Here is a 25050-nt window from a genome sequence, read left to right on the forward strand (position 1 = left end):
CGTGGTTTATTTCAACTTTTTCGATGCCTATCAACTGCAAACTATGGTTAAAGAGAACACGACGATGTTGCCAAAAAGACTTAAAATTGTTCGGAAGTAGCTCTCCTTAGGAGCCTTAAATCAGTACAAACAACAACAATAACAACAACGACACCGGCAAGAATCCTGTATGCTTCCAACTATTCTTGGAAGCCGCTTGAAGAGTACTCACATTGGTGTAGACGGAGTGCTTCCTGATTTGTGCTTGATTTGTACAAGATTAGCCTGGCATAATTCAAGTAGCTCTAGTAATGGATTCACAATCCCATGTGCCTCAACGATGGCTTCACAGCGAAATTTCTTTTCCTGAAAACAGACGCAACAGGAAACTTTCATTTCATCGCATACGAGTTATTACACGTGTGGTAACGTGTAAGCTTAATGGGATTAATGTCTTAATGTCAGTATCTGATCATCTGCACATCTACCCCACTCCCCCTAACACAGACATTAACCCTAACCTACCCCTCCCTAACCCTAAGTGTACAGTTGTTCAGATAGGAACAATGATCTGCTTAATGGTATCAGTGGCTGGTACTTGAACGCTTGAACCAGACAAAACTTTTATCAAATTTCTAACAATACTCACCTCAAATAGCAGGCACAAGAGATGCAGAAGAGACGACAAACGAGCTGATTCGGACATGCTGCTCATCTTGGACATACTTTCCTCGAGCTGTTTGCCATCAGCACCTTGGTTAGTGCAGGATTTTAACACAGTTCCAATGTCTGCTGTGAGCTGAAAAAAAGTGAACATAATACATGGTACTAAAGTTAAAAACCCTCAGACGAAACAACTCACGGCTAGAGAATCCGATGGGAACAAAAGAAAATAAAGGAACATTAACTTGCCAATCAAAGAAAAAGTATGCTAGAGGGAACGCGCTTGTAGATTGAAAACATTCAGGATGATAAATAGAAGATCATTCATAAGGGGCGAATCCTGAGATTTTTTTATAAGGAGGAGATCATACTTAGATGCAGAACAAACAGATTTTTTTTATTTACATTAGCGCCTAACAAGCTGTAAAATACTGCAAGATAAGTATGTCTTAAATACTTCAATCTGAAAAGTAATCTAACAATTCTGTCGTTGTGGGAATTGTGCTTTCACACTAGTAGTAAAATTACACACGGGTATGACAGGAGAGGGGTCTGGATCCTTCCTCGGATCCGCCACTGTTCTCAGAGCCGACTATAGACCACTCATCAAAATTCCCTAATACGGCCCGTTCATGGGAAGGTGTTCGATACAAGACCAAGTATGTGTAAAATTAAAGGGATGCAAAGGAGAAAACAAAACCCTCAGTGACTTAAGATAGACCGCTAACTCTCCTTCCCAATCGCCTTGTCTTCCCTTGGAAAACATCGCAAGAAGTTGATCTTACATCAAAAGTCACTTGGGGCTTCATTTCAATCCGTACAGGGAGGTGTTGTTACTGTGTGACATTAACAGTGCTGCACTGAAGTACTGTTCAAATACCTGCTTTAGTATGTGCATCATAGTCCTCTCTTTCCACTCTTTGCCATTCCGTTGAGCCACAGCAGACAGAACATCGCAAGCTTTGAACACAGTTCCAGGCATTCCCGTTAACACCTCCAAACACCCCTGCAGCATGTCAGCGGTAAACTGATCCAGGACTGTCTTATCTAAAGGAACAGCAACGTCACTGTCTTCATTCTCTTTATCTTCTTCCTTAACCTCTTTGGTTTCTTCCTTCGTCTCTGGCTTAGAGGTTGTAGCATCATCAGCGGTTGTGGTGGAAGGCGCAGCAGCTGTACCAGCAGTAGCAGCAACTGCAGCAGCAACTGCAGCAGCAGCAGCAGGACCACGACTCGCAGACTAGAATAAAAAATGGGGAAGGGTCAAAACTACCCATTGGCAAACGAATAAATCCGAGGATTGGGGGGAGGGGGGGGGGGGCGTAGATCAAAAGGAATGAGTTTTAGTCATGGCCGGAATCTTTGCGTTTGACCCGCATCTCCCCCTCCCCCTTCACCCGAACACTTCATTCTCATAATGCCTCGCTGAGCCCAGGACCGAAGAGTAGAGATGGAAACCTGACGAAAGGGAAAGTGACCGCACAAAACTATCGTCTAATCCAGGAGAGGTAGTAATACTCCTAAGTTGGCTCATGTCACGAAACTGGCATAAAATACGGCGGCTGTGCGATTCAGTCTTTTACGTTGACTTTTCTTTTTTTTTTTTTTTTTTTTAATCACCACCCAGCTAAGAGATACACATAAAATTCTTATCGCAAAATCATTGTTGGAAGACAGTGTGAGGATAAAGATAATGTGCCAGCTTAGTCCAGGATAAACTTGCATAGTTGTATCACAAGCAATCCAACGATGCAAAATAACTGGTCTATCACTTTTGCATTGATTTTACGAACAACTCCACAATAAAACATGGAGCTGCAGATACCGACAATGCTATTACAGAGAGGAACGAAACGTTCGCTTAAGTCATAAAGCTTCTTAACAAACTATTGTGCTCCCTGATAAGCCAGTGAGACATTCAAATGTTTAGAGCTTCGTGTGAAGGGAAACGAAGAGCTAACACTTGAGTGTTTGAAGCACCGACGCTTGCTCCTTGCAAGAAGAAATTCCTTCTTGGTCAAGTCTTGTCGCTAAGCACCGACTACTGCCGAGGTTCGCCGGTTAAGAAAAAAGCAATCACTAGCCATCACTTGATAATGGGAAACGAACTGTTTTTTAGTGCTGCACGGACAATCAGTCTGAAATCGAAACCTATCTTTTCAACTCCTGACTATCTCGAGTATTGATGCAACCATAACAAGTTAGAGAGTTGAAATAAAATCTTGTTCAGAACAAGCGTTTACCATGTCCTCTATTCATGCATTCAGTAAACATGAAGCTTGGTAGCCTCACCGCAAAGGAATCGCAAAAAAGTTGGGGACTAAATCTTATGATCAGATTTCCCTCAGAGCGATTTGAGTTCTAATCTTAATCAGCTGGCTATTTCTTAGCTACATCACACTGTGGAGATGTAAGACCTGTTAGGTCTTAGCTAAATCGTCACTTCACTTATCCTGCTAACATACCGCATCTTCAGCAGAAGCGTTGGCATTAGTTATGTCCTGTCCCAGAGACATGGCTATCGCCCTCATCATTTGATCTTCCTCCAGCATGTCATAGTCCAAACCAAGCTCCTGTAGAGAGACAAATTACATTCAGTCATTTCAAGGGATTGCGCCACATTTACTACAAATCTAGAAAATTTTAACGTTCAACTTTCAAGTTTGTCTTTCGCAATTTGCTCCACCTTCTCCGTCTTTCAAAATTCTTGATACTTCTTGTTTTATCATTGCTTCTTTTAATTTTTTTCTTTCGAGAGAGCAAATTTCCACGTTTATTATTATTTTTTTTTTTAAATTGAATACTAGCTTCTACAATTTTCACAAAATTCATTTCAAATAAAGGAACACTTGCAAAGCCAATACTTTTTGGCCTCCTTTTTTTTGGCCTCCTTTTTTTTGGCCTCCTTATTTTTGGCCTCCTTTTTTTTGGCCTCCTTTTTTTTGGCCTCCTTTTTTTTGGCCTCCTTTTTTTTGGCCTCCTTTAAGTTAAGACAGTTTTGCACTGCACGAAACATGACTCAAACGACGATAATATGCAGTTTGCAGTCGAGTGTCAAAAGCAATCCGGGATTACGTTGCTTGCTCTTTCCCACGTTCGTTGAGGGGTCTTAAAAACTCCGCCACAATTTTAACCAAACGGAAGTAAAACCAGTAACCAGCCTCGACTTGGTCACTCACATTTTGACGCCATTTTAGGTTTTCCTCCGTGTACTTTAAGCTTTCATAGGCTCCTGGGATATTTCTCTCACGTTCGTTGATTAGTCTTAAAACACTCGAGCCACAATCTCAACCAATCAGAAGCAAAAGCAGTAATCAGTGACCAGCCGCGACTAGGATGCTCATATTTTGGCGCCATTTTAGGTTTTCCTGAGTTCTCATTGGCTCCTGGGATATTTTCCTTCGCCATGATTGGCCGTTTAGATAGCTTTGGATTTGGTTTAACAACACTTAGTCAAAATGTGCTCATACTCGACACCGCAGCGCCCAGTCAAGTGAACGATCAATAAGACAGCTCATGATACGTACCCTTGCTGGAGGAGGTGGTGGATGAGTCAGGATATAATCCGTAGCCTCCTCAAGGCTACCTGTACTCATCAGCGCTAGTCTGGCATGTTCATGTGTGAACCCCATGTCTATGAACTAGAAAATCATCCCCTTGTTATTAAATCACGATAGAACTGCAAAGGACTTTAGAAAAAATACGTTAAGCTCATTGGATAGGAACACTGAGCCCGTCAGTACACATTCAAGCATTGTTCCATTATCAACAAACATTTTCTTATTGACATCCACGTAAAAATCAGCCTCAGATAAACACTGTCCAGGTGACCTTAGAAAGATACGTAGTGAGCAAGATAATGTGTAATTCTACAAATGAAATTGGTCGCGATCATCTCACGAATGAACAATAACACGAGTTTTTCTGCTCGTAGTGAACCCGATCCTAGCGACTTTGACAACCCCCTCCCCCCTGACTTACGTTCCGCTTTGTTTTGTGTGGTTGTTAAGCGCTGAATGATGACAAGGGGGGGGAGGCTATTGCTAGGAAGGGGTGGTGAGTTTGTATTCAATACAGACTTGAAAATGGTTATGCATGCTTTTTCGTCCCAAAGTTTAGGGAAGAAGTTAAAAACCAAGAAAGTGAATGCAAGCACACCTGCTGCAGATGTCGTACGTTAATCTCCGGCTGAGGCCGAGCTGGTTCAGCAGGCTGTCGTGCTGCAGTAGAAGACGCAGCAGCGCTACTGGAAGCTGAAGAGCTTTCGGGTGTAGGCCCAAGCTTCTCTTTAATGACAGCCTCCCCCTTGATGATGTGGTAAAAAATGGCTAACAAGGCCTCTGCCATATGTGGACCATACTCCTCAGGAAATTTCTGTCCCCATAGCTGTTGTACGGCGGAGAATGCTTTCTGCAAAGACAATATACATTGACATTGAACTTATGTATATGTAAGTGTCAGCAAACATTCTTGTAGTAAGAGATGCGAACTCAATCGCGCATACGGACCTAAAAACTCGGGTCATCCATCCCAAGAGAGACCAAGACAGAATTTTTCCTTACAATATCAGTACCATGTCAAGCTGACAAGTGATAAGAATACACAAAAATATAAATTGGGGAATTACTAGTTGATCCAGTACTACATTCTCTGAAGTAGCATCGTAAGATTTGTATTGCAGACAGGAAAGAGAATTACTACTGAGATCTTGGGAGGAAAGGATTAATGTTACTCTCAGATAATTCCCATTTCCAGACATTCTCAGAGACCCAGGAGCAATTAATGATGCGAGATAACTTGTAAAAATTTTGTATTTGGCCAAGACCGCCGTTTTGTCTTCGTTTCGTCTCGCCTGATAATTTGCCCCCACATCTCCAAAGATCATTTCTTCTTTTCTTCAGCTTCACATTTTTCAGTTCTCCCGATGCCCGTCCTTGGAGCCTTACCTTTTGAGTTTTGACGAGGAATTCAATCGGTTTAAAAGGCACAAAAAACAGCGCAGTGGACGTAGCAGGAAGGCTGTGCGGGGAATTCAACAAGGTTTCCGAGTTCACAAGTCTACTGACTAGAGTTAACCATGAATCTAACAGCTCCTGAGCACCAGCTTAAAAAAAAAAATTCATATTGGTTAAAAAACTGTCAACCACTACTTAATATTCCCTAAAGTGTCCTGTCACGTCTTTGTCATGGAGCTTCGAGCCCAGTACGGGAAAGATGAGAACAAGTATGTTAAAAGATCGTGTTTCCCAGTCCGTGACACAGGTATACATGAGGAAATGAAAATTCTGACTGCATGCAACATTTGTCGAACTTAATCTCCAATTATAAGCTTGGATACGCTACGACTCAATCCAGGCCCTTATTATTAGCGCTGCAGGTCGCGCTTTTTTCCGCCCGCCGGAAGATTTGAGACGAGTCGGGAAGAGGTTTGCAGTGGGTCCCAGACCTCTCGCTGGCACGAGTTGTTCAAGGCCTTATACATTTCAGCGGACAAAGAAACGCTCGTCCCGAAGAGCTTATAACGAGGGTGTGCTCGCAGGCTACGCCTCAGTTACTACAGTACTCTGTGTCTACAACGAGCCTCTAAGATGATTCAGTTACTTTTAGTCGCAAAACAATTCCAGCCTCACCTTGAAGAGTTTCAGTCTCACTTTCACCAGGAGGAGCATTGCTATTCTCCTTAAGTATTAGCTTCAGCAATCTGTAAAAAAAAAAAAAAAAACAAAGAAACAAAGTGAACATCAGAGGTGTATTTTATGGCCAGCGCGCACTGTTTTTCAAAAACATAAACAATGACAGACAGACAGACAGACAGACATCTATATTTGTACAGGATAGCCCCTTCAGTGTAGTAAACACTGGTATCAACGGGGGTCCTGTTACCCACCCATCCCACCCCAGGGGAGGGCATCCATCACACAGTAATCTCGTGCGTGGGAAATTAACGTCTCCTGCCCCTAACCCTGCAGGAGACGGGACCTCCATTTAATCGTCCCTATCCGAGAAGACTAGAATATCTAACCATTTCTTGATGTTAAAGAAAGGAAGCATATTCTTCTCAGTTAATTTTTAAGACCCTGAGTGTTGGTCCGGCCGGTATTGAACTCTCGACCTCCCGCACAGCAGTCCGGCGCTCTCCCAATTGAGCTAACCAGGCGGCTAACCAGCCCTCATATTGCCATACGAGGGCTGTGCGCAATGGCGCAAGCGAGAAAGAAACATGCCACAGCGCGAGAGTCATGATAAGAAAAAAAAAATTCGAAAGGAAGAAAGAGAAAAGAGCTGCTATGCATGCTATGATGGAGTTAGGTCGGGCCGGACAGGAATGGCATTCACTCTAGGTCACGATGCGCTGAGTTTGCTGCGGTGGCGCTCGCTGTATGTCGTGACTTCCAACCAAATGATTTCCTGCACAACTCTACCTGTCAGTCATTAAGTACAGATGATAATCAAGCTTAATGCTGGCATCTCATTTGCTGACTCGAATGCACTAATGGCTTATAACTCAAATCATCCATGTATTACTCGTGACTATTCGTGTGTAAGCACACCCCCCCCCCCCCATCTTAAACTAAATTTCAAACAAGCATCCTGAGCGATTACTCGCGCATTTATGGTCGATCATTTCAAAAGCTATTTCTTACGAGAAAAGGCTGCTGTGTGCCCCAGACTTATCAAATTGTTGCAACATCAGATGGTAAGGGTTCTTCTTTTCATCAAACAGAAGACGTGAAGCAGAGCCGACTATACACATATAGAAGTGCAACCTGGAAGAAAACAAACATCATAATCGTCAAAAAAAAAAAAAACCATCATTTGGAAAGGCAAAGACGTATTAACCCTATCACCCCCGCCTAGATACAGAGATAGATAGATAGTTTATTACCAAATAAAATACATTGCAGCCATAGGCTGAATTGCGTACTTTTCACAATCATTGATTATAGAAGACTATATAAGACTACCAATTAGAAAAAAATGCTAAGACCTAAATAAAATTACTAATATAACTAATATAACTAATATACAGCAGTGGAATAGCTAAAAATCTAGGTTAGCACACGCGCACATAGCCGGGATAAATGAAGATTTTAAACCGAGTGACCAGCATCTAATTTCTCCTTACAATATCACCTCTGAGTCAGACTTGAAGGTCACGAGAATATGGGAAATGATCACCAACTCAACACGCTCTTGATTGTTTAACAAATTCTCCTTGTCAACAGCTTGGGAAATGTATAGAGAACAGTATGGAGAATATGCAAATGACGTTAGGGGGTAAAGTGTTAAGTCTGTACTTAGCCAAGTGGCACTTCCAGCCCAAGCTTATCTCGGTTTCCTCAGCATGAAGCGACTAAGAGTATCAACACCCTCCCTTGGATGGGATGCCTGTCAATAGCCCATTTCCGAATTACCCTTGGCCTCATTTTCAAAACGAGTCTTAGTGCTCATCCTTTCATATGATAATAAGTTTTCATTCACATACAAATTAAACTCATTTTCACAATGGTTGAGCACCAGGCCTCGTTTTGAAAAAGACGCCTAGGGTAATTCGGACATGAGCTATTGCAAGGTTTCTCCCACCCCAGCATTCCATCTAGCTTTCCTGACAATTCGCAGGTTCCCATTTACACCCTATTGGAAAAAACTTGGGTAACAGGAAATTTTTAGTTTGCCTTTAAAGCGTAATGGTTTCAATAGACTTGTTAGTTTTTAGACGCAATTGAAAAATTTTCTGCCAGAGCTACTTCGCCCCATTTGGTAAGCTTAATCTGCAGTTTCGTTTGTTCACATTTTGAACCCAATAAACTCTTAAAATTTGTTTCCTCTCTAAGCCAATCAAGTCGCGAGATTTACACTGAAGCACAAGCGCAGACATAGACACAAAACAGTTACCTTGGCTTGAGCGCTGGCATGTCACTGGGAAATCCTTGCCAGGACATAGCATCCTTTAAAAGTTTGCTAAGCTCCAGAGCAACAAGGCAGGCTGGTGGGGTTGGCATTGCTGTGTGTGGAACTCGACGCTGCATCCGCTGTGCAGATCCAACGCAGAGCTTTACAAGCAGGACAAACAGGTCCGACAAAGCACGACCCAGAGCAGTTGATGTCTGAAGGAGTTGTTTTATTATTCTTTGCTGTACAGGAAGAAGATTCGACTTTGCGGTGTTGGCTTCACCACTTGTTAGCTTGTCGTTTGTAACTGTCATCGCTGGACTGCCTTCCGAGGTTTGCCCTGAAAATTATATAAACAAAAAGTAAGTTTGAAGCTAAAACACTGCCCAGTAGACTAGAGGTCATTACGTTTTGTATTCAGGCAAGTTGATGTCTTCAAATCGACAATGGAAAAGTACTGGAGTATCAAATAAAGCACGTTGTCTTGATGTAACACCAAATTCTCCTAACAAAATTTAATTTAATTGCCAATTTAATTGGCAACGAAATATGTAGAAGTAAGAAGGGAGAATCAAGACCTAAATACAAGGACAACTACAATGTTGTCCAAGCGTAAACATTTTTTTTTACCTGAAGGTTCTTCCTGACTTGCTGAGGTTGACGCTTTGAGCATCTCCAGATCTTTGTCAAAAACATTTGTTTCATCGGATGAGGTGTCTGATCGGCTGGCAGTTTCCAAGACAATCGTTTCCCAGATGAGAAACATGTATAACTGACCGAGTCGCTTGAGAACAGCGATACCTTCATCAGAGCCCCAGTGATTGATACACAAAGTACGGATTTCAAACTGAAACCAAAATTAAAATCCTATCAGTAACACTTAATGGGATGAACATAACCAATGAACTATGGTCTACCTTGTAATACCAAAAAATTATGTACTTTAAAGTCTTTATAAACCAAAAAAATAATACGCTGATTAGCATTTCTTACTTAAAACTCATTCCATCACACTGACGATTTTGATTCAACCAGCAATCATTCAAAATAACACGACCATGTAGCTCAGCTTTCAAGAAGTCTTTCAAAAGCTGATAAGATGCGTTTAAACCTTTTACCTTTTAACCCCTAAGATCTGATTGTCCAGTTCTTCTCATGTTAGGCAAAGCACTTTCAACATGTTTTGTTAACTCACTTATTTTTTTCGAATGCCGTTTCTATTTTCTCCTGTAGAGTTTAAACATCTCCAAGAACACTTCAAATACTCTTAACAGCTAACAACCAGCCTCCTTACCTGACCAACTTTACAAACATGAAGGAACATACTGATGTGTGCATGAGCTGCTGCTATTCCGTGTAAAAGTGGAGTCAACTGTACGGATGCCATGGCTTGTTGTGGTCGACCTGAACAGGCTACTTCATGCAGCAGAATGGATACTGGTGATTGGTCTGATCTTACAATCAGAGGCTCCAAAGAACTGAGGACGTCACTGAGTAGAGTCAGTCCTTGTTTCAACACTTGAGATTCATGTGATAACATCTGAGAGATAGGGATATATTCAGTGTAATGCCAAAAATTAATATATGTTTTTTCTCGTTGCTATGTTCCCACCAATAACGTAGCTCCATTTTCTGCCTTTAAAAGCACACACAACCCACAATTCCTATATTTGCTCCGACGAAGGGCTAACGCTCGAAACGTCAAGCTTTTGTAATCGTTACGGTGGCCAAGTTACCATTTCAACTTTGTTGATACATCCAAATTATTTCGTTACCCCCACCGACGCAACCCCAAACAGTTTCTTTAGAAACTAACAGCCTTTATAGAGTATATAATCAGCAGCTAACCTCAATTAACGAAAACAACGAATCACAAGAGAGAAGAGGAGCAAGGAACGAGCATCCTTTTTTTCTCCTCTCTTGATATCTGTACCGTTAAACAATTCTGCCTTGGACAAGACATTTCCTCTTCTTCATCTTTCATATTTTCCTAATCTAAATTATGTTTATTGGGTGTGCAGTTACCATTGGGTTCGCGAGCATGTAGTTACTGCTACTATGAGTTTCTCCTCTTGGTGACCGCCAAAACAATTAAAACTGTTTTGGAGATGAAAATAATTTTCTGTCTCGGGTCAATTTGGGTTCAAATTCCAGTTGGCTCCTAAGTTGTCTCATGTAGCAATTTTTTTAATTTCCAATGAAAGAAATGAGAATGTGTCACAAATTTGATGAAGATTTTCCTCCTTTTTTTCCTCAAGTTACAATTTTCTAGCTAGTGTTTGTTAAAGAAGGATTTGTTCAGATACCACTCGTTTTCCCGCCCTTTTGTGGTTTTATCGCTAAGGAACGCGGGCTTCAGAACTCTTTTTTTCTATGGCAGCCATTTTGGTTTTGTTATGTTTTGAGCTCGACATAAATTACTTTATTTGACACCTTCTTCCTGCTTATTTAACTGTTCTGGTATTGAGAACAGTGTTTTCATTAACTTTTAGCAATGGAGTACCAACTGGCACTGTTCAATCATTTTAAGATTGTTAGTCCCTGGTCCAAATTTTATCCTACTAAATAGGCCCTTTTACAGTTGTGTACTTAGTTGCCAAGCCTTTGATTCAGAGTGAGGCTGAAGGTGACCTTGCTGTGATAGAGACCTGTATCTAGTTAGCATGATAACAAAGTGATTTACGATTTTCAGTGGTTCGAGTCCCGTACAGCGCTGATTATTTTCAGGTCTGATTTTCGCTATTGCATAAATAGCGCTATCTACTGCGAGGACCGCACATCACACGTAAGTGATTTACATTTGAAAGGCAGCAAGGTTTGTATCATAACAAGGTCAACCCCAGCCTCTTTCCCATTCAAAGGCTTGGCAACCAAGCACACAACTGTAAAATGGACTATTCCACCTTTAAACTGACATAAAACTGAGAAAGTTGATTCTTACCAAGATAGATTTGCACACGCCTGAGACAGATTGACAGGCAGGAGATGTCACAAAGTCCAGTGGCAGGTTTGGCAGACCAAGGATGTTAATCAAGGGATCTAGACCTCCAAGACGAACAAACTCTCTGCAGTGATCGTCTGTTGAATTGTTGCTAAGGATTGAGTCCACAAATCTAACCTGGAAAAAATTACAACATTCCCCAATTTAAGTACAATCTACTAGGCAAAACAATCCCCTTTAAAAAAAAAAAAACTGATCAAATTGCAACCTTTCCACATACTATTGCAACCTCTTAAAAAAGATCAGCAGTTGGAATAGACAAAAACTTTTATCTAAAAGCTGTGTTCTTGAAAAATGCAAAAACTTTATTGATGTGAGTTTTTTTCCCATGTATTTTCAATGAGTTTTTACATACCACATTCAGAATATAGTCAATAAGTGGAATGAATGTTCGTTTCTCTTCTTCTGTATTCCTTCAAAACAAAACAAGTGAGAGTAAATGCATTTCAGTGGTGTTCTCATAGGTAATTAGAGAGCAGTACAGTATTTACTTTGATCTGTGATGGATCAAACAAAGTTTTACCACTTACCAATCCGATGAACAACTCACACCAATCACAACTTACCAAGCTTAACATTCACCATCTTTGGTATTCTACATGCATTTTAACTGACAAAGCTTTCAATGTTGCTGATCCTGGCAGTAGGACTGCCCACCACAACTCACATATAAACCTGGTACTGGCCTAGCTCACTACAGTCCCTCTGTGGTGGCTAAGTCCCTCTAATGTGGGTGAGAAATTCATAGGTCTAAAGTGTGCTACCTCATGGGGACTCAGATTCTTTCAAAATGGGGACTCATAGAAATGGAGACCTATACAAAACATCTTACAAAACATCTTACAAAACTCTTACAAAACATCTTTCCACTGTTTTCATCAATGTGAAGCAATGAGCTTAGAGATTGAAAACATAGTATAGTCAAACCTAGATTATCCAGACTCATGGGGACTGGGCTTTATGATCTGGATAATCAAGAGTCTGGATAATCAAAGGTAATCCTAGATAATAATAATCCCATTAACCAAGATAATGGGACCAGAGAAGCAAGCCCAGATTATCGAAAAAATTCAGATAATTGAGTTTCTGATGATCAAATTTTGGATAATCAAGGTTTGACTGTGTTATGATGTCATACTTTGAGTTCTCCTTGAACTTATCAGTCTCCGCGACAACTTTTGCAGTACTGGTGGTGCTTGTGAAGCTGAATCGATCTTCATCATCTTCCTCCTCATCTGACATAGGCTCCTCATTCACTACAGACACACGCCCAGTGCCCTGTCCTAATGTACTACTGTTGTCTGTATCACTACCATCAGGCTTAGCACCCATTTTAAAGCCAATGTATTTGGGATCTTTGCCAAGACTACAAACCTCTTGCAACAGCTGAAAGGAAAAAATAGATGCCAAAAATTATCCATCAAGGTTTCTATTTTATTTTGACACATGTAGACCTCTTTTTAAGGCAGGCCAAAATGCCATTCTTTTGCATTCAAGTACATCAGCCTTTCTGACATCGGTGGCATGTTTAAAAATGTACCACTATAAAATTTCCATGCAAAAGCCATGCTGAGAAGGCTTATTTGCATGGACGTAAAAGAAAAATTCAGGGGTTTCATTAAGGGCCAGGCACCGGGCAAATTGGCCGGTTGTGAGGACGGTTTTGCCCACCTGATTTGATGGTCTGGAGGAAAGTTTATCTAGTAAAGAAGTTCAGTTCAAAGAGTTTTGCCCGCCTGTGAAAACCAGTTGCCCTCCTGCAGAAAACATTAATGAAGCCCCTGAAAATTATCATGTCAGCCATTGTGAAAGAGGTCTCAGGGCAAAGCTCATCCAAATTGTATTCTTTAGAGTATTATCAGGATACTAAAGAGTAAAAGAACTGGTGAAGCTTATCTAAACTATTCCAATTTTCCGAGGATTTTAGTGGTCATACTGCCTCAAATTTTCCCAAAGAAAGGCAAAAAAAATTGGAAGAGAGAAAGCCCAGACTACTTGAGATGTCCTGGACACACAACACTAACATACACGTATCTCCCAGAGAAAAAAAAAAAAATGAAGGTACCTTAATGATGGCCATCATGGCATCTGTTTTTAGAGTTGGTTGGTGTCTCATTAGTTCATCCATTGCTGTCCCAAGGTTGGAGGCAGTTTCACCTGCAAGGGGTAAAACATGAAAAATCACTGGTGACTGTAAGACGTACAAGCTAATAAAGAAATTGTCCAAGAAGCCAGCAACCGGCAAAACTTGCTGTTTATGTCAAGCAAAATTTCTACCTATTATTTCCTCTGAAATTAACACTGTTAGAATAAGGATAGAGTTTCCATCAGCCCCTAGGGGTGGTGCCTCGCATGGACCTTGTGTTCCGTTTGCACTAACCCTTCCGTGTCTAGTCACCTGCTAGGAGGCATTAATTTCCCACACACAAGATTACTGTGTGATGGATGTCCTCCCCGGGGTGGGATGGGTGGGTAATAAAGGGGTTAGGTGTCAATTGGAATGAAAGTTCTGTTCCTTTCTCCTGCCATTCCTGTGGCGAATGAATTAAACTTAAACTTAAACTTAAACTTAAACATAAACATAAACATAAACATAAACATAAACATAAACATAAACATAAACATAAACATAAACATAAACATAAACATAAACATAAACATAAACATAAACATAAACACCCGGTAAAGTCATTAAAACAAAACAAAACATTTGCAGCTTTTGCCATCTGCTTAAAAACTGATTGAAATGTCTGGAGATATACATGTAGTCGTAATAGTGAGCAGCACTTAACAATCGGTGCTCATTTACAATTTCTACCGTACTATGTAACTACAAGCATGTCTGTTCATTCCAGATGGAATCTCTGTCTGTCGAAAGTATCCCCCTTCCCCCAGAATTCATAACCGACAACCTAAGCTCAGGGTCATTGTTGAAACTCCAGTCACTGTTAACAAAAACAGTGCATTTCAGGACTAGACTTACTTGGATGACTTGACTACAAATCATAATGTGCATTTGATCATATGTAAATGGGATTTACACACTACAATATTAAACTGTTATTATTATTATTATTATTATTATTATTATTAATCAATTGCTACAGGAACTCCTAGGTTCAAAAGATTTACTGTATTTCACTGTATTTAAGAAGCTATACCTAGACTTTCAGAGGTTCGTCTACGTCTCATTGCTGGAAGGTAGTCTGGAGAAAGCAGGACTCTAAACAACTTGTCAAAAGGCTTGCAGCTCATAAAAGCTTGCAGTCCTCTGGTATTCAAACAAAGGGCACTGAGCACACTTGGTAGTGATGAAAGAACTTCCCGTGTGGCTGGTACCTTGGATGAAAACAAGGAGAAACACACAATTAGAAGACTAACTGAATGAAGAATCCCTACTCTGAACTTTACACAGAGTGATCTTTTTAATCAAAAAATAACTAACGCATTTGAAGCCCTGATTATATTTACATGTGCTTTATCAACACTTTCACTCCCAAGATCTTACATCATGATGCTAGTTTGGTATCTGAACAACTAATTATCCCCTTATTGATATTTTTCTTTATTCTCATTACTTGTCTTCTTGATATTATATTGATATTGTAAGGAGAAATTCTGTCTTGGTCACTCATGGGAGTTAAGGATTAATTCTGTTCTCTTGCATGTATTGTAACACAATGCAACTGACCTCTTTTACTACCAAAGCCTTCAGCATAACTGCAGTCAAACCATTGTCTTGGAGAGAAGACAGAAGTGATGGCTCATGGAAAACATATACAGTTACAACATCAATAGCTGTTGAGGAAAGAAATAAAGACCAAGGGTTCATTAATAAATGTTTTCAGCACCACAGTAACTGGTTTTCACAGGCTGGCAAAACTTTCTGAATTGAACTTCTTTATAAGATAAATTTTCCTCCAGATCGTCAAACCAGGTGGGTAAAATCGTCCTCACAACTGGTCAATAATTTGCCCAGTGCCCAGCCCTTGATGAAACCCCTGAAATACTGTGGTTGGAGAACTTGGTGATGACTTCCACTCAATTTGTAAAAAGGCCACCTCCTGCTAACAGCGAGGACAGAAACATTCTGCTGAGGTTTGGCAAGTGATCAAACCTTTTTGAAAAGTAGAATTTGACCATTATTATATACCTGCCATGAAGAGAACAGGGCCATAATACTCCACATTGCTGATGATGTACTTCAGTGATGTTGGAAGTGAGCTGTCCATTACTGAAAAAGACCAAATCAAGTATCCAGAATGTTAAATATTGTTCAACTCCAGAAGCAAATACTTTTGAAAATCTGTGTTACAAGTAGGAAAAAGATTTCATCAGTGTAGCAGCTGAAGAATGAAAAATAAGAAATAGAGTAACGCAAAATAAACAAACCACAACAAAAAACAAACAACGACAAACAATAACAACCAAAAATAGAGTGCTTGACTTTACTTGGCAATCATGCAATAATTATCTAAGATTTATCTGTTGATAATGTGATTGACTTTCATAAGAATTCTAAAAATTATCCTAACAATCCCTTCATAGCAAAATGAAAAGACAATGTTTATCTTTACCATTTCTAATACTCTCTGAGAAAGAAGGATCAGGAATAGATTTCTTCAAGAAGCTCAGAACAGCTTTAACCAGTGCAGCTCTCTGAGGCAAGCAGCGGTTCTTGCTGATAGGACTTGCTCCTGAGCTAGGGCCTGCAATCACTGACTTTTCTTTGCCTGAGTCCTGCTCATCCACTTCCATTTTGTTATCATCTGTTGCTCCTGTACTGTTGACATGTGGCTGCTCTGTTTCCATAGGAACCTCTTCTGTTTGAGATGGCTGCGAGGGAGCATCAGACTGGGTTCCCTGTGCATCGTTAGTTTCCATGGCAACACCATCTTGTTGGTTAGAAGGTGCAGAGGGGAGCTCTGGAGACAGTATGGGTCCATGATGAGGCAGACATTTCTTTATTTCTTGCTGCATATTTTAAAAAGAATAAACAAAAAACAACATTAATTTTATCAAAACAAAGTATGTTGTGTTGCACTGGGTAGAGACAACACCCGTGGGCATGTAGATTTGGAAAAGCTTACTGGTATTATGACCCCACCTTGTATCTACAAAAAATTCTCTTTAAACACTTGGTTTCCAATAGTGTCGATGGTTTAGCAGTTTGTTCAAGTAAAATACTTGATTCAGCCCTCAGTTATTCCAAAGTCATTTGTCAATTACATGTAAACATCCAAGCACTTTTTACATGCAAACAATATACACTTGTGCTTTCAAACAAATACATGTATACATATAATTATCTGCATTTAAACTGTACCTCTAGTCTACTGATAATGGCAGTCAACCCACTCTGATTCTGGTAACCAGACAAGTCCATGTTGGCAATCCACTCCATAATACGAATTGCTCTTGTGACAAACTAATGATATATTAATACAGTCAGACACCAAACAACTGAAACAGATCTATATCACAACATCACCCATAGCTACATATCATGCAGTGTAAATACTCTCTCCCTTGACTATCAATACAAATCAGTAAGTCTGGTATAAGATCTTGAAGAATAGGTTAGGGCTTCCCTCTGTTTTCTATACAGTGTACTTACTAGTGCAAACTAGAGTGAGGTTTTTAATATGAAATGCAGCTACATGCACATGTACCGGCAAACAGAGTAAAATGACAAGATAATGCATGTATTCTCCAAATCTCAATCCAAAAAAAAAAAACAAAGAAATCAGGCCATTGAGATTTAGCCAAGGAATCCTGCATGGCAAATGTTGCATTGTGAGTACCATCTAGAAGCTAACATTCTAACAAGTTGATAAACTGTCTAGTCAGCAGCTGAGAATGCCATGTACCTATGTTACACAAGTTTCCTTTTTAATGGCAACCACACTGATTTTAGGTTAGCAATTGGCAGCTATGGAGAAATTTGAGCTTGGAGCACTGCATAAGGCAATTGATGAAAGAATATTATTATATAACAACCAAATGCCACACCATTTTTTTTCTCCAACACGTAAATTTGATTATTAGTGATTATCTTACTGTCAAATGACTGTCTCCTCCTTGGTGTTCCACAACTCTTAGAAGAGCTTCTAACAAACCACAGGACACCAATGCTTCAGCACCTAATGAAAACAGCATAAACAGTAAGCTAAACAAAAGGCCTGCTAACTTAATTTGAGAGAGAGAGAAGTTCAATGAAGAGGTTCTAACTGCTGCACCCATCACGATACACCATCTTGTGAAAAAAACATACATTATGGGAAGACAAGATGCTTCTAGTCTGTGAAATTAGACAATTGCACAAAATTCCCTTGAAAGTTTCAAAACTAGACTTAATAATAACTTGAACCACTTGAAACTTGACTCAAGCCTTGGCCCTCAGAGTTTTCATAATGCAGGGATTGAGAATCACTGATCAAGTTAAAAGGATCAATCAATGCACATTTGAGTGGTACTTTATCATTATTATGTACACAGACAGTTTAATTTAGCATTCTTACATGCAAATCTTATTTGACAAGATTGCTAACATTATGAGATGACACTTATTTGCAAAGAAAATGTCATGAAGACTCTACTAGTCACACTATTTTTCACTTACCAATTTCATAGTATGCCAAGTGGTATAGAAATGAAAACAACCCAGTTGCAAAAGGTAAGGGAAGAGAATCAGCTTGTGGGTCTGAAAAATGTGACAAGAACATGCCGTAATGCCACTCAGAATTTTACTTAAGTGTGAACTGCCCACCCCTCATCTTGCAAGATTACATAAATTCTACGATACAAAGTAACATCTTAAGCTCTCAAACAAGTATTATTAAAACAAAGAGGAAGTCTAGAACCAGAAATAGACTATTGCATATTGACTAATTTAACCAGTACTGCATTACTTAAATACAACAACTTAGATCGTGAGTGCCTTGCATTTCTGTACCTGTAAGAGCTTGGATGCAGTTTCTTGTAAGTGTAGGTAAGAATCCATGATAAGATGCCAACCCTGTGCAGTCAATCACAGTGTTTACTCTGTGGTCAAATGAAAATACCAATCAATGCAACATTCTGTACATTCTATACATGAACATGTTCTACAGTATTCAGTATTGCATCACAGGGTTTTACTGACTAAAAATACTTTTCTTCATGATCAACTTAAGAGTCACTAATAGTTTTCCCCGAGGGTACGTGTATATTAGTAAATCCTACAATCTGATTGGGTTCTATGTGTGCTCTGGACTATCCTATCTCTACCTAGAGTCACTGCAACTTTTGCAGACGTGTTAACCAAAATTGCCAACAAATCCATTTCAGTGCACAAACTAACTTAAATAGGGATTCTTAATACACAAGAAAGGTGTGAAAACAATACTCCAATAAAATGTTCTTTGAAATACTCAGTCATAGTTTACTGCATTCACTGAGTGCATTTTGTGTTTTGAAAAAGGCAGACAACTATCCGTGTCATTTGGGGGAGGAGAAAAATAAGTTATATGCTGGCTGGGGGTCGCTGCAACATTTTCATGACCATGCTCACAGTTTTCCTTAAGACAGACCTCCCAGCTGGATAATCACATAACCACCATTTTTCCCACTCCAAACTACAGTTTTGTCCAAAAAATACCTTGGACTGCACTCCATGTGCACAAGGGCAGTAAGAGTACGGATGGCTGCTGTTTTTATCTCCTGTAAGAATAAAATCACAGACCAGCGTGATATGAAATTTATGCCACTATTGTTAAAGCAAGAGAGCAATAAATCTTGCTCCATAACAAATTTTACATAAGATTTAATGGCAAATAAATTGTATGTCCATTCGACAAAAAACTTACACTGAATTGTGGCTGCTCCAACTCAAGTAATTCTACAGTTTCCTCAATAAATCCTTGATATAGCAATGGGTTTACAACATCTTGAGTGCTGTTGGAATACACTGTAACAGAAATAAACCAGTTTTAAACAAGTTTTAAACAAGTTTTAAACCAGTTTTAAACCAGTTTTAAACAAGTTTTAAACAAGTTTTAAGTTCGATAACTTCCATCCAGGACAGTTTTAAGAAGACTCACTACATAGTGGAGACCTTAGGAACAATTTCTCTTGCCACAGACCTCTATCCTGGTAAACAACAAACCAATGTACACATAGACAAACAACGGTGAGGAAAAAGCTCTTACATAACACAGAGATGGCTTGGAGTCGAGCTTGAATACACTGCAACCTCTTCTCATGGAAAGGGAAATGTTTTGCCAGGCGTATTCTACTGAACAGATTTACCTGATAAACAAAAACAAAAGAGAGAAGTTAAAAGAATGATCTGTAAGGAGGTGATACTGGAATTTATTACACGACTCGCGCAGTCAGAGGGCCAATAACTAAAATCAACCAATCAAAATGCTCCATTGCCGGTTAATATTCTCTCAGTATTGGACCGGGCACTGTCCTGAATGGTCCCAAATGATACCGCACTTGTGTCCCTTTGAACTTCAGTTGTATAATAAATCTCTTTTTAACCAAGCTTGCTCGGGACCGTACTGGAAGAATATCAGCCCTCGGTCTTTTTTGTACGTACCTCGCTGCGCTCGATCCGTACAGTCAAGACCTCGGCCAGATATTCTCCCAGTACAGCCCTCGCGCGTGGTTAATAAGATATATGTAACCCTAACATAAAAAGCTCAATGATAACTAACTCCCACCTTAAAAAATTAACACTTTGATTCCCAAGATCTTATTACTAATTCTCCTTACTTTCTGCCATACAATTCTTAGGAAGTTAATCTGAAGAATTTTGTATTGTATCAACTTACAATCCCCTAACTGACGTTTTTCCCTACACTCATCACTTGTCTGCTTAATAGGTAAGGTAAAAGGTAAAGCCTACTTAAGAGCCATGTGGCTCATTGAGCCGGCGCTCAACTCCAGTTTCCGTAGCATGAAGCAACTAGGAGTAATTCTACCTCCCCCTGGATTGAATGCTAGTCCATTGCAGGGTTACCCCCAGCATTAAATTTGCCGGTACCCATTTAGACACTTGGGTGAAGAGAGGCAGTAGGGACCTTAAGCAAACCACGACGGCGACGGCAACGGGAACGTGAAAAAAACAAAAGATCTGATTGGAAGAACAATAGCCCAGCACGTGTGTTTTAAAACTTTGTTCATTTCTTAGGCGCCCTTTGCAAAACAACAACGTGAAATCACCAAAATTTGCGTCGTCTGCGAACCGAAACCGCGACGGCAAATTATTTTAATTTCCATTTGGCCCTCAACCCTACTTTCACGCGTTATGTTGAGTTTGAGGTCTGGCGCCCTATGAGACGGTAAACACATGCAGTCATTTTCGAAATTCTAACGAAAAGTAAAAATTAATTTTTTAATCGACGTCTTCCGTGGCATTGCCGTCCTGACTGCGTAAGGTCCCTACTGTGAGAGTGAAGTGTCTTGCCTAAGAGCACAACATGATGTTGCTGGCCGGGGCTTGAACTTTGACCACTTGATCCAGAGTCAAGAGCACCAACCATGAGGCCACCGTGCCTCCATAATTGTCCGCTTAATATTGTGTTGATATTGCAAAGAGGAATTCTGTCTCAATCACTTACTGGGGGTGAAGGGTTAACAGCAATTTACAGCAGGTTTAAAGATAAAAAGGAAAGATCAATGATCTACCCTTGATTCTGGGTTGCTACATGGTACATTGTACATGTACAACTGCAACAATAAAATACCTGTTTGTCAGCAGGGACATTGTAACAACCCAAGAGCTGTTCCATAACCTCTCCAGGATTCTCTGAAAACTAGTGAATATGGTAGCAAAGGATAACATTATTATACATGTTTGAAAACAAGCACAATTTTCCTAGAAAGCTCATAACAACAGTAAAATAATGGTTTGAACCCAAAGGTAACAGTCACTGTGGAAGATGCACATCATCAGACTATGGAGGACGGGGATGTGAAAATTCGCAATATATATCCTGGGCAATCAAACAAGTCTTTTTATAAGTATAATGTAGTACCTGGTAAAGTTGCTGGACATGCACAGAAGTCAACTGGCTACCTGGGGTTTGTGCCTGTTGAGTGAATAAAGAACACAATTATCTTAAATAGTATCAAAAGTCTAGCAAAGGAAGGCGAGACATATTCTAGAACTGGCACTATTATCAAAAGCATTTTAAGGAAAAAGATCTTGTTTGTCACAGGAACACATTGCACTGCACAGCTGACATCAAAGCATCAAAGAGTAGATCAATCATACATGTATCCTTTCTTTACCTGTGAATCAGACTGTGAAGTGCTGGGGTTATTATTGTAGTACTCAAAATACACATCAGCACAGCTAGCAGGAAAATCCTAACCAAACATAAATTCAGAAGTAGTGAGTAATAAACAAACATATATGTAACATCATAGTATCACATCCATATTGCAGGTTTCAAGCTTGATCTAAAGCAAAACTAGCTTACAAATCACAAGAAAATCACACATAGGTAATTGTTTCAGAAACAAAGATTATAAGGGGGAGATTCACACTGCTCAAAATCACTTGTATTCTACAGCTCAAGATGTGTTTCACAAATTTACCTTTAAGGGTAAATCCTCACAACAGTGGGCCAGACTGAAGCCTGCATTCTTGCCTCCCCATGTCTAAGGATAATACAATGATCATGTTAATATCAAGAGTAATAAACTGACAAAGTGTTGCTCTCACAATAATAAATAGCAAAGTAAGGTTTGATAAGCAACTGTTTGGAACTCCTGGTAGATCTTCTGACTGGAGGTTATCCTAATTTTAGTGGTATAAAGTGACTAAGGATATTATTACTCCAACCTGGGGCCCATTTCTCAAGAGTCTTGTTAATTTACTAAGACTTTCAAGAAATGGGCCCCAGGATGGGATGTCAGTCCATTGCAGGTTACATGTAAACCCAGGATTTTGGCAGATGTTCCAGACAGTTCAACATAACCCATTCAGGGTTCGTACACTTTTGACCTGTTAAAATTCCATGACTTTCCATGACTTTTTCCATGACCTTTTAAAAGATTCCATAACCTGCTTGCAAACATTCTTGCAATGCATGCTGCTGTTTAATTTCTAATGAAATTAAAACTGATTTTTGGACTTATCAGTTAACTTTTAACTGAGAATCTGGTATTGGATCAACTAATAATCTCCTAATTTATTTTTTTTTTAATTCTCATCACTTATCTGTTTGGTATTGTATTGCTATTGTGGGGAGAAAATTAATTCTATCTTGATCACTCGTGAAAGTTGGAAGGGTTAAACCTCAAGTCCAGCAGGCTACAATGGCTCTGGATCCTCACAACTGTTGGGAATTAAACGCTACTGGAGAGCTGGAAGTGTTCAAATTTCTCTCGGCAATCAGAAAATTTAGCATTTGATAGTGAAGGGATTATTTAATGATAAAATATTCAGTTAGGTTACTTGCCTCTCCCAGGCATTGAAGACGCTGTTGAATCGCTTTCCTTTTATCAGCGGGTAACCGCGGTATGAAGCTAGATCTTTTGCTGTTGACAACAAAAACTTACGTAAATACAAGTACTATAGAAAAAGCATAATATTTTTAAGTGCTAGCTCTACTAGAAAATAATAAAATTAATAGTTGTATGGAAAACAATTCTGATTGCAACCTGTCAAGCTTTTTCCCCTTAGTCCTCCAATCTCCCATCCTTGCCCTAACACTCTGGCCCTACACTGATGTTATCCTTACGGTACTGCCCTGAGGTTGTCTTCTCCACAATTTCTTTAGACACCTAAGTTTCATCAACATGTACAATAACAGTAAGATATACAACATACCTGAAAACATAAAGTACCCCAAGAACTGACAGAACAACTTCCATGTCACTTGCAACCAACAGTGAAACCAGATGCTAAAAGTAAAAAGATAAAAAGAATTGAACACTTTTCATATTTCTAGGCTTAGAATTAAATTCTTACATTTTTTGAAATCTTCAGACTTAAAACCCACTGTAGTTACACATTGGAAAATGATAACTGTGGTACCAAAGGCTTGTTAAACAGCAGATAAAGTGGAAAGAGAACTGTTACAAAATACATTTTCCACTGGTTGAGCAAAATGAAAAAAGTGGAGATTATTCTAGCATACTGCTATAGCCTGAGATCAGGTTATGGGCACTGCCTTTTTGTAACTTCTGGCATTCCAGGCCTTTCCCTGCACACCCAGCCAATAAAAAAGATTTCAGGATGTATTATATCATCCTTAGTCAGGGCTCGACACTAACTTTTCAACTTACTAGTCAAGTGACGATTGACAACTTAAATGTTACAAAAATTTCAGTTTGTTTATAAGCCAAACTGGCTGGTGGAAATCAAAAACCGCTGGCCAATTTCTACTAGTCTATGGCTAGCTGACTACTGTTAATGTCGAACTTTGCTTAGTCCTAGAATATTAATGGTACCAAATGGCTATGTAATAGTGTGCAGGTATAGTTTGTATGACTTTGCCATATGGGTCAGATTATGTTCGTCAGCCTAGCATTCAGCAGTTGCTAAGGGAGTATCAGGAAAATAGTTACCTCTGATGAGCTATAGAGATGTCTTGTATATGAGTGTTCCAACACCAGAGCCGTGAATCTCAACACATGGTTTACCAAGCACCGACGTTCAATCTAAAAATAAACAATATTAATGAATCAATCAAATGACAAATCCTCTAAAACTTAATGAACAAAACTTGTTGAATTACTCTATGCTTCATTTGTTTTGCAGAATTTAAACTGATCTAAATGCAAGTCTCAGTCTAATACAAGAGAGATAAAGTGTCCCAGGAACTTGAAATTTCTCTACAAAATCACTATAAACTACCAAGGTAAGAGGGCTAATTCTTAGTAAAGCATAGTAAACATGTATTTCACTTTTTCAAGTTACAAAACTTACTGCTATATCTGGTCCCTCAAGTTGATCCAACTTGTCATAAGCTAGGATCCAAGAGCTGCCATTCACTGGTTTAGCAACACTGGCTAAGATTTCATCAAACTTGTCCATAACATCAACCCAGTGTTGAAGCTCGCACTAAACAAAACAGAGTAATAATTTTCAAAAAATTGCTTTTTCCTTTGTCAAGAGTACGTAAGGGACAAGGAAAAATCCAATGTGAGCTATCAGGAATCCAACCCTATGCTTGGGATTTTTCAGTTTAATGCTCTGCTGCTGTAGGGGTTCCAATAAAAGCCAGTTACTGGCACACTGCAGGTGCCAGTAAAACATCTTACTACTGTCTGTTCAGCCTTCCAGGAAGCTCTCGTGTTTGCGTTTTAGTCTTACAGCAATGCAACATGCATGTGTGTTACATGATAGCTTTCTTCATTAAATAAATTTTCTGTTGTCAATTCATCCCTTTTTCAAACCGAAACATTCTTTGTTTTACTCAACAGTGTATCACAAAGGAAACTTATAGCACTGAATATTATGGACACATAAAAATCACATATACACATCTGACTACTTTGCATCTGATGTATAA

General features: G+C 39.5%; 1 protein-coding gene across 3 annotated transcripts in view; it reads right to left on the reverse strand.

Moving 5' to 3' along the window:
• LOC111342278 (E3 ubiquitin-protein ligase HUWE1) overlaps positions 1–25050 on the reverse strand; it is a 50921-nt gene that overhangs the window by 23411 nt on the left and 2460 nt on the right. For all 3 annotated transcript variants that reach the window (XM_088759303.1, XM_088759304.1, XM_088759302.1), the window contains exons 3-37: positions 24465–24599; positions 24104–24196; positions 23364–23437; positions 22993–23071; positions 22127–22189; positions 21818–21895; positions 21562–21615; positions 21271–21339; positions 19726–19825; positions 19384–19484; positions 19176–19237; positions 18492–18580; positions 18159–18239; positions 17597–17679; positions 16863–16964; positions 16114–16510; positions 15690–15770; positions 15228–15334; positions 14698–14875; positions 13602–13693; positions 12675–12922; positions 11892–11949; positions 11477–11653; positions 9830–10075; positions 9166–9382; positions 8539–8875; positions 7287–7409; positions 6273–6343; positions 5589–5746; positions 4801–5052; positions 4170–4283; positions 3108–3215; positions 1523–1882; positions 629–778; positions 212–345 (exon numbers count right to left, since the gene is read on the reverse strand). In XM_088759303.1, coding sequence (XP_088615429.1) covers positions 212–345; positions 629–778; positions 1523–1882; positions 3108–3215; positions 4170–4283; positions 4801–5052; positions 5589–5746; positions 6273–6343; positions 7287–7409; positions 8539–8875; positions 9166–9382; positions 9830–10075; positions 11477–11653; positions 11892–11949; positions 12675–12922; positions 13602–13693; positions 14698–14875; positions 15228–15334; positions 15690–15770; positions 16114–16510; positions 16863–16964; positions 17597–17679; positions 18159–18239; positions 18492–18580; positions 19176–19237; positions 19384–19484; positions 19726–19825; positions 21271–21339; positions 21562–21615; positions 21818–21895; positions 22127–22189; positions 22993–23071; positions 23364–23437; positions 24104–24196; positions 24465–24599 — 4871 coding nt within the window. The remainder of the gene's footprint in view (positions 1–211; positions 346–628; positions 779–1522; positions 1883–3107; positions 3216–4169; positions 4284–4800; positions 5053–5588; positions 5747–6272; positions 6344–7286; positions 7410–8538; positions 8876–9165; positions 9383–9829; positions 10076–11476; positions 11654–11891; positions 11950–12674; positions 12923–13601; positions 13694–14697; positions 14876–15227; positions 15335–15689; positions 15771–16113; positions 16511–16862; positions 16965–17596; positions 17680–18158; positions 18240–18491; positions 18581–19175; positions 19238–19383; positions 19485–19725; positions 19826–21270; positions 21340–21561; positions 21616–21817; positions 21896–22126; positions 22190–22992; positions 23072–23363; positions 23438–24103; positions 24197–24464; positions 24600–25050) is intronic.

Source organism: Stylophora pistillata, chromosome 5, assembly GCF_964205215.1.
Source record: "Stylophora pistillata chromosome 5, jaStyPist1.2, whole genome shotgun sequence".
NCBI lineage: Eukaryota > Metazoa > Cnidaria > Anthozoa > Scleractinia > Pocilloporidae > Stylophora > Stylophora pistillata.